This window comes from Octopus bimaculoides, chromosome 6 (assembly GCF_046866305.1).
Source record: "Octopus bimaculoides isolate indiv1 chromosome 6, ASM4686630v1, whole genome shotgun sequence".
In the NCBI taxonomy this organism is placed as follows: domain Eukaryota; kingdom Metazoa; phylum Mollusca; class Cephalopoda; order Octopoda; family Octopodidae; genus Octopus; species Octopus bimaculoides.
The window spans coordinates 76,940,926-76,951,646 of NC_142933.1; the positions used below are offsets into that span (position 1 = coordinate 76,940,926).

Below are 10,721 nucleotides of genomic sequence, written 5' to 3' on the forward strand. Positions count from 1 at the left end.
CGTGGTCTTTTCCGTAGGCTTTTCTCTCCACGGATAAACCTAATCTGTTCCCCTTTTTTTACATTGACTGCGATACACGATCCCTATTGATCGGCTCCCCACTTTTTTCCCGCGATCCTTTTTGATCGAATTCCACCCCCTTTTTTTGCCCGCGATCCCTTTTGATCGAAATTATCCCCCCCACCCAAGAAAAGCTCTACATTGTATTTTGTCCATTTTCTGTATTTAGCCCTGTGTGGCTATAATAAAAAGATATCTATCTATCTATCTATCTATATATATATATATATATATATATATATATTCTACCTGGTTTCTATACCTGTACTTTCTACTCTCACACACTTCATCTGCACCTCTCCTACCCATGGATTACACTCTTCTGTTGATGAGAAATCGCTCCAATACACCACGACGTTTGAAGCTTTTGAACCCTTTGAAGTTTTCTTAACCTTTTTGTATCTTCTAAACTCTTCTTCCTTCTTTGTCCCTTTCTGTGGAAGAGCGTAGGCTCGAAACGTTAAAGATTTTTTCACTTACTGAACGTTAAACTAATACATATTTTTGTTGCTTACACCACCTGTCTTCGTCTTATTTTTTTTTTGTGAATTCTCCCTATATATATATATATATATATATATATATATATATATATATATATATATATATATATATATATATATATATATATATATATATATATATATTATATCCTCAGATCGACCAAAGCCTTGTAAGTGGATCTCGTATACGGAAATTGAGAGAAGACTGTCATATATATGTGTATATTTGTGTATGTGTGTGGTGTGTGTATCTGTTTGTGTTTGTATCCCCTCCATTGCTTGACAACCGATGTTGCTGTGGTTACGCCCCCATATCTTAGCGGTTCATCAAATGAGACAGATAAAATAAGTACTAGGCTTAGAAAGAATAGATCGTGTGGTCCATTAGTTCGACCAATAGTGGTTCTCCAGTATGGCCCTCGTCGCATGACTGAAACAAATAAAACAATAAAAAAACTATCCTGTTTTAATCCCAAGCAAGGTCGGGTATATCTACAAGTTTTAAAGTACGATCATGTTTCTAACCAATCGGTGAAATATAATCGTTTAGAATCCTTTTTCAGATTTCATTCTCCGTTTAATAACTTTTTCTGAAAGTGTATTTTAAGCTAATCTTTTAAGCTAATATTTATGAAAATTATCTATTAATTGCGTGAAATATATTTAATACTCGAAAGACAAAAGAATGTTATAAAATTGTCAGAAACATATTTCATGCCATATAGATTTTTAGAGAATCCCGATTAATTTTTACGATAGTAGTAAACCCCAATCCACGATGGTTAGATCACAATATGAGATAAAAAAGGAAACAAAAATTGAAATTTTTATCCAATGCTGAAACAAATTGGAATTGTTAATGCATGTATAATACGATGCAATTTCTGTCGTTTCTTGGGAAAAGAAGCAAAGAATAACAATTAACAAATACTATTTAGAAATGTTTTATATTATCTGTTTTAGCTGCAGCGAAATAATTTTCACGAATCAAGTTTTAGAAATGACTACCTATGCAATACATTTCCCTGTCTCGTGACAAATATATATCTAATGTTATCTATGACATGAATTTTTGCATAGTTCATTAAGCAAAAGTTTTTGTTACATGTAATTATACATTGATGCGCAATATAAGGTAATATGAATCTTTACTTAAGAAGGAAATTAAACAAGTTTTGATTCGAGAATGTTCAGGATTGAGTGAAGTAGCAGTACTTCATTACAAATAAATTTTCATAAATAGTAGTACATTATACAAACGTAAATAATTAATTTAGTTTAGTAATTTACATTTTGTTTTTCAGTTCAAACAGCAAAAGTGAAAAATGTTCACCTCAGAGTTAGACAAAATTAATGAAGAAGAAAAGCCTGATTTTATCCTGATTTAGGAAGATTCAGGAAATTGTTTTTCTGCCAAGCGAAAAAAAGTGCGGGGATGACCTTGTAGGCTGAGATTGTGTTGTAGATAACTGTACATGGAACCCATCCAGTACCCTGGCTATCATTCATAGCTGTATCAATGACCTTTGAAATACATGAGTTATTGATAATGAATATCATTTGGCAATATCAGAATTTATTTTTGTGGTGATGGAAGTATTTGGGAATGTTATCAAGGCATTAGTGCCGTATGTTACATATTTCGATACAGTAATATTTGCATTTCATATTCCACCAATAGTGATTCAGTAACATAATATCCCATACATGTGGTGCCCTCTGGCTTTGGCCATTGATGCAAGGGAGATAAGTATCCTGTCATAACACGAGGCGGTATTAGAAATTTCAATTTGAAATTAAGAAGCACGAGGAAGAAAGTGCATAGAAATTACATATTTAATTTCTTTTATCTACTACAATGTCTTTACAGTTTCTAGTTGGTGGTAATTATAGCAATATTTGGGGGGGGGGGGGGGTTGTATCTGCTATATATTTCTTTTTAAAACCAGCACAAGGCCCTAAATTTTTGTGGAGAGCACCAACAACTAATACCAGACACATTCTAAAGAGATAGGTTATGTAATTACTAATACACAACCAACAGTGTATATATTTTGCGCAATCACGCTATCACTATCCTCAAAAGTCAATACAGCACATAGTTTGGGAACACAGATACACCTGATATTATTGTGGAAACTCGGATAAAAACGTAACTACTACTACTACTACTAATAATAATAATAATAATACTACTAATAATAATACTACTACTGATAATAACGATGGACCCTCCCGTCGATGGTAACGTATGAGTGTTCAGTTTTTGCTGACCGACCAGTATGAATTGTTTGTTTGTAGTGATCAAATATATGTGCTGTACATTAACTCACTGTCAAATCGACGTTGTGTGAAGAGGTGTGTAGTGTACCATGAGTCAGGTGTCGAAGTGATCGCAGAGCAACGGCTGATGAAGTGTTTTGCTCAAGAACACAGCGCACCTCCCGGTCTAGGGATTGAAACCACGATCTCGCGATCGTGAGTGCAACACCTTCATAACTAGGCCGTGCCCCATCACTAATAATAATAACAACAACATGAACGTACGCTAAGGAGCTCTCTCTCTACAAAACAAACTCAATCCAATAACATTGGTGCGATGGAAGGAAAGCTTCGCAATACAAATGTAGGAGGGGTTCAGTTAAAGTAGAGGAACTAAAAAGCCGGAAAGACTTTTCTCACATAAAGGGTAGTTTCTTTCTTAAATGCACGGTATCTCAATGCAACATGCGCGAGTGGTCGAATCTAGCACCAGGAAATCTAGATAAACACCACTTACACAATAACTACGTAATTTGAATAATTACCTATACATGCAATGCAACTGTCTATAACAACAGAAACAATGCCTACACAGCACACACATACACATACAGAAAATAAAAGAGAAAACACGTGTCACGAGCGACGCCGTACCGATCACAAACAAAAACAAAGCGACTTCCCACAATCGAATAGAGAAAGGGAGCAAATTGTTCACTCAAACGGTTATGCTGGGAAACATGGCTACCAAAAAGCATAGAGACGATTTTTGATCTATCAGCCTACAATATAAATATATCCATTTGAAGAACAAGGAAGTGGTGGCAGTTCAAAAAGTCAACTCTAAGCAAACAGACCCGTCTCTTATTGCCACTGTCAATGCCTTAATGACAAGCCAAAACTCACGCCGGATCTGTCACCCCCCAGGACAACAAGGACCGCGTTACTCAGTGGGGAACAAGACTGGGATCGAAAAGTCTGCTGCTGGAACAAACTCTCTAAAAGAACATCTACTAGGTAACCAAATCCAGGATAACCCTGACCATAGGCCTGTAGTGACACCACCAAAAGCATCACCTTAAGCAAAACGCATAAAATGGACTAGAGAGGATTATAAAGATGTAATGAAAGCTTTCTATACAGCCCAACTAAACCTAAACAATAACCTCATAGTTCAAACTTACATTTCACGGAGAAACTTAGTAGGCATTGAAATACGCAGATATATACATGCAAATGAACTAAGTAACGTACGTAGAGACATCATGAAGAATAAAAATTTGACTGACGCTGCAATTAGCCAAATTAGGACACAAATATCTCATGGTAGGCGAAATAAGAACAGCAACAATGCAGATGAAATAGGTAACAAATGCACAGAACCCAGTGTACGAGTAATGTATCCCAATGAGGAAGCTGAAAAAAGAATAGCGAAAAACAGATACGCGGAAAAAGAGGAGAAAGTAGACCTACTTCAAGAACACCAGAAAATGTATGACACGGAATTTGAGGTGAATAATAAAGAGAAGATCATGAAGCAAAAGAAGATATCATCAGAGAACTCAGCAAGAATGAGTCTACTGATATCATCAATAGTGAACCACTGGCAAAGTTCTCAAACAGCATAAAAAACAACAACATAATCATGATATATAATGTTGCTCATAGACAGATCTTAAGTAATAAGGGAAATGACCTAACAACCTTAGATAACCTCATTTATTCCACTACTAAAGTTGTAACTGCTCAACTAAGTATCAGGATGACACAGAAAAGGACCAACCATGTAAATAGACCTCCTAAGTGGAAAGTAGCAATACAAAAAAGAGGTCAGATCTCTGAGGACGGATGTATCAGTTCTCGATGAACATGCTAGATGAGTAAATGTTAAGACGAAACGAGCTAGGAAAATCAAGCAAAAATATAAAATGAAAGATTTTATAAAACTCGCTACAACCAAGGAACAAGTGAAACAATGAATACAACTGAAAGCCTAAGAAAGTATTATAAAAGAATCAAAGTTTATCAACAAAACAAGATATTCAAGACGGATGCAAAGAAATTTTATTGGAAAATAGGCAAAAGTATGATAGAAGTAAAGAAGCCACCCAAGACTGCAGAAATGAAAGAGTTCTGGAAGAAGATATGGAGCAGCAAAAAGGAATATGATGCTAAAGCTGACTGGATAGAGCATGAGAAAGTGAGACTGGAAGAAGTTGAAGAGCAGAAATGGCAGGCAATAGGAATAGAAGAGCTAAAATGTGTTCTAAGGAAGTCTCAGAAATGGAAAACTCCAGGACTGGACCGAATTCCCAACTTCTGGTTAAATTGTCTGATAGAAATACACCAAATTTTAGCAGCATCTCTGACTGATGTCATCCAGAACCTAGAGCAAATACCTGCCTGGCTGACTGAAGGAACAACATACCTTCTACCAAACACTGAAGACACAAAAAATCCTAAGAACGACTTCAATAACGTGCATCAACACCACCTCACATCCATATTAACTGACATTATTTCCGTGAACAGAGACCTGTCCTTCTACAAGTTAAAAATGGCTGTAGATCCCCTTGTTATGTTCCTTTCTCAGCAATGTTATCACTCCCTCTTCTTCTGCCCTTCCAGATCTGCAGAGTGCAAAACCTCAAACGGCTCTTACTGCCACACAAATGACAGCGGATCTTTCTGCTCTGTACAGCCAATTTCATTGGTTTATGCCCCCCAGCGATAGAGTACGTCTCCCAAATAGTTCTGTAATCTTCGAAAAAAGCTATCAGAAACTGCATGTTCAGTTAGACCCATCCGACCACTAGTCATTTTTGGTCCCCTCGCTAGACTATATGAATCCATACTGTTCCAAACAGGTGATGGCAAATCTAGTGCCAATATCACTGCCAATAATGTTGGATGTGACATGTATTTTTCCGCCCCTTATATTATAATACAGTTTTGTCGGCAGGTGTTTGTGGTATACCATACCTGCATTCATCTGTCTACATCTGTCATGAAAAGCAGTGATATAGTGACAATGCCATTCTCTAGGCGCAGGAAATAACAATATTTCATACAACGGTCAGAACTTTTAACTGCTACTTTGTGGACACAATTACTAACTCCAGAATTATGTCATTTTTCTCTTACGGTTTCTTAAATAAAATTTTCAGGAAAGGAAGCAAGCAGATTACGTTACATAAACTTTTTCACAATATTACATTATGAGAGACCTATGTCTGTTTCACAAAATAAACAAAAGGTTTACTGACTTTGTTAACTGTCTTCTCTACTAATCTGAATGGTCATATCCTCCGCTCCTGGTCCTTCTTGTGACTACGATTTCTTATTGGTAAATGTTTAAATCTGAAGCTCTGATTTCTATTATTACTATTCTTTTGCGTCTGCTTTTAAAAGTCTGCCTATAATAACGTATGTATGTAAGAACTTTTGCTTACGTAATTGAAGTTAATGCTACAATTGTAGGAGAAGAAGAAGCAGCAGAAGAAGAAGAAGAAGAAGAAGAAGAAGAAGAAGAAGAAGAAGAAGAAGAAGAAGAAGAAGAAGAAGAAGAAGAAGAAGAAGAAGAAGAAGAAGAAGAAGAAGAAGAAGAAGAAGAAGAAGAAGAAGAAGAAGAAGAAGAACTTATAGTTATGTTAATAATACTCGCTTTCATAAAAAGGATCTTTTTTTTAACCGAAACAAAACAATGGATGGAGGCGCTGTACATATATTCGATATAAATCGTTTAAGATACACAGCTGCAACAAACATGATCACAAGGAAAACAATTCCTTTGATAAAATTATCATATTCTATCGTGTGAGTAAAAATGTAGACTGGCAATTCTTTCGTGGGTAATAACATTAACGTTACTGTTTAATCTTTATTTTGATTTTCAATTATTCAATTTCAATTATGATTCAAGAATACAAAATTTCTACAATGCTCATTAAATCTATAGCCAACAGAAAACGAAAAAGTAGTTTTATAAGAAAATACTCACCCGTTACTCTGAAATGTATTGTAAATGTTGCTTCTCCCAGTGTGTTGCTAGCTTTGCAAGAGTAGTTGCCGGCATCATTGGCATTAATATTGTTTAGGAAAAGATTTCCATTAGTAAGTAAGCGCAAATGAACATTTTCGTTGGCAGACACATCAAGATTCAGTTCTGCCCCATCTTTTGACCACGTAATTACAGCCTCAGGAGCACTTTCCGGATCACATATAAGTGACACATTTCCCATAAGTGCTCCAGACATAGTCTTAGATTGACGAGATCTTATAAAAGTTGGTTTGAACGCTGGAAAAATGGAGTTAAGACATACACAAATTTCATATGTATGTATATATGTTTGTATATCTGAATGTCCGTCTGTCTGTCAGTATGTATGTATGAATGTAGGATGGATGGAGGGAGGGAGGGCGGGATGGATGGATGGATGGAGGGAGGGAGGGATAGGAATCTGAACTTCGATCGTCTTTAATTCATTTTATATATGTCAAGCCAAATAGATGTTGAGTAACCTTTTACCATTTGCTTTCACTGAAAATCGGACATAATTTATGCAGTCAAACGTAATTGACATAATATACATATGCAATTAATGGAACAATTTTTCTATAGATTGAATGGTAAACAATTTACTGTTTGGAAAGGTTATGTAAATCACCGAATTATGCAATTTGCATACATCCATACATTTATACACATGCATCTTACATGTTTACATTTATACTCAAACATACATATCTGTACACACGAAAACACCCACCCACACACAAGTACACGCATATACAAAGGTTCTGTGTGGCTGAATGGTAAATAAGTTTGCTTCGCGATCATGAGTTCTTGAGTTCGATCCCACTGGGTAGTACCTTTGGCAAGTGTCATTATTATGTAACTTCAATCATCCTATGCTTTGTGATATTGGATAGACGAAACTGTATGGAAGCCTATCTCCTGAATTGTGTCTTTGTCTAAAAGATTCGCCCTTGTCAAGCCATGCTACACTGACTGCTTTATGCTTTTTCCGTGAAAGTGCAGGCAAAAATTTGGCTCATCATCTCCTCAAAAAGGATAAGAACATTTCATTGAAAAATCTGAGGTTTCATCCCTGTGTTGTGCAGCCAGCTACATACATCATAACGTGACACTTTCTGCAACTATGAAACTTCTTGAGAGATAGAAATTCACACTAGACAATACCTGGAATCTCGACGGAAGTAAATATACGACAGTGAGAACAAATTGGAAACATTCATAACTTAAAGATAAAAGCCAAAGTTTTTGAAGCCACAGTATTAGAAGTATGAGGTTAATTTGAAACTATTTACTATGCAACCCATGCTACATCAACGACTGTTCTTCCTACATTTGTGTTCCTTTGATTGCAGCATCGAGTTCTCTCGGTGTAACACATTCCTCAGAGATGATGGAGCAATAAAACTTTTTCCCCTTTCATTAATCATTTTGTTATGCACATTACTGCACACCAGAAAGAAATGCTATTGACACTTGAATATCACGGTAGTTACATTGACATGAAGGTCTTTCAGTATGTCTGAGAACATGGAATACTATTGCTGTCACTTCCTCACACAAGATGCAACCTTTTCATAGAGCTGTTTTGGGACCTTTCAAAAACAAGTATAACGCTGATGCTGACCTGAAGACGAAAGAAAATAAGGAGAAATAAGGATGCATATATTTGTAATTCCTGGAATATTTCAGAATCTTTTCCTTTGAACTGTTTTCTATGGCCATTCAGTCAGGTTTCTGAGAAACCGTTTACCAGGTACACTTGAGAAAAATCTTCACTGATGACCTTTTCTCTGCCCATGTTTGAGATCGTTCTTTAATGATTGTTGTGGATTCCCCTGCATCTAGATTATGTCTCTTAACATTGGAGATCCTTTTGTGAAATTAGATCAAGAAAAAGAACAGGCGGGAGAAAACCAGAGAGAGCGACAGTCCTCATTGACACTTCTAAGTTATTTGAAGTTGCCCAATAGACCAAAAAAGAAAAAAAAAATAGAATCATCTAGAAAGTAAACAAAACCAAGAATTGCAAGGCTCTGTACATAACACTCTGTACAGAAGATTGACATTTAGGATTGCAGTGAAGTGTGTGATCCTTTCCTGGACAAAATATCTAAGGAGGAGAAACAATTTGACAGTAAGCAAACAGGAATATAGAACCCTTCGAATGCAGATGTGGGGAGCTACATTCTGGTGTATTTATGAAGGGATATATATAAATGTGTGTGTATGTGAAGGGCTCTCCTGTAGAATTCACCTCATGAACGTCCAAATATTCAATCAACACCTACACGAGGAATTGGTATGTGAAAGAACTCAGTATTTTTGAAGCAGTTTACCCATATGGTAGTTTGCGTGTGGAATCAACGTGATACAAACGTTATAAGTCAGGTACTTTGAATTACAGACATAATCCAGCAATCGGAGTTCTGCATAGTTTCCTTCTAGCCAATATCATAAACACTATTCACATCCACCCGATGTTACGTTATAGGCATTTGTGAAACATGCTACGCATTGGTGTCGAATCCAGAGTCTCTTGGAGCTATTCCAAACTATCTACCCAAGCAGACACACACACACACATACATACACACACACACACATATATACATGGGGAGAGAGAGGGGCAGAGAAAGACAATTAACGTCACCACAATACATTTTCATACATTTATTTCCATATTTTATCGAAAAAGGGTTTGGCTTGATATAAGTAATGGTGACTTAGTGGGAGAAGTTAATGTGCCTCCGTCATTGACGACGAAGAGTATTCAGTTATTTGATCAATAAAGCTGTTTGCTCATTGCATTCGCATCTAAGTTGCTGAACATTGTACAATGATGTGTGCCTTAACGTAATTTTTAGATGGAACTACCTGCGCAGTGTAACAAGTCAGCATCGTTAAATTACATGTACACTTCAGTCGACGAACTTCCTCACAGTTTTATTCCGTCGAAACTCACAAGGATTGGACTGAACTGAGGCTATTGTAAAATACGCCTGACCAAAAGGCTCCACAGTAGGATCGTACCTAACAGTCGGTGATTGCAAAAGAAACTACTAAATTATTTGACCATGCTATGTCTCGACATTCAGACAGGGATGTTCTTAACTTTTTGTAGGATATGTAAGACAGCCAAAGCAGGAACGTCGCAGGTAAGTATCGCAAGACAGATTCTTCAGGCTGAGAGAAACGGCAGGAAACCTAGTAGTCCAAGAAAGATATGGTTGGATAATATCCATAGTCTCAGTAGGTCATGCTTGGGAATCCAGCAGGAATGTTTAATGACGGTTGATTCTGATAAGACCCCGTGAAGGAGCTACCTGAGTATTCTACTCCAATGACCCTTCCAGAAATAAGAGATGAAAGTGGATAGATGGATGGAGAGATGGGTACATTAGTTTACAATACCTTTCTCTTTTAGCAGGCAGTAAGTGTGTGATTTGAGGATGATTTGGCTGCTATTTTCAGAGCATGACTGATATTGTGATACAGAATTATGTAACATTACATGATTTAATACAATGTATGTAGTGCTACATCATATATGAAGTGTACGTCATTTTATTTTGAATAGAATGTTCTCATACAATATTGAATGACATGATATATCGCTTAATTAAGTAAGATATCATTCAAGTTATCTTTACAAGAATCGTCTAGATTCTATTTCCTCCGAATAATGACACAGAAAGCCGCAAATTTGATTAACTATCTTGAAATTATTGCAGTTGATATTACAGCTTTATTGCTTTTCTACATCATGTCAGAAAAACAAATTTAATCATAAAAAATGAATTATCAATGAATTTTCTATAAGGAAATATGTTTAATTCACCATTACTAACTTAACCCCT

The 10,721-nt window shown here is 36.2% G+C and overlaps 1 protein-coding gene across 1 annotated transcript in view; it reads right to left on the reverse strand.

Moving 5' to 3' along the window:
* LOC106874031 (contactin) overlaps positions 1–10,721 on the reverse strand; it is a 223,550-nt gene that overhangs the window by 103,152 nt on the left and 109,677 nt on the right. The window contains exon 15 of the mRNA XM_089354118.1: positions 6,826–7,122. Within this exon, the coding sequence (XP_089210244.1) occupies positions 6,826–7,122 (297 nt within the window). The remainder of the gene's footprint in view (positions 1–6,825; positions 7,123–10,721) is intronic.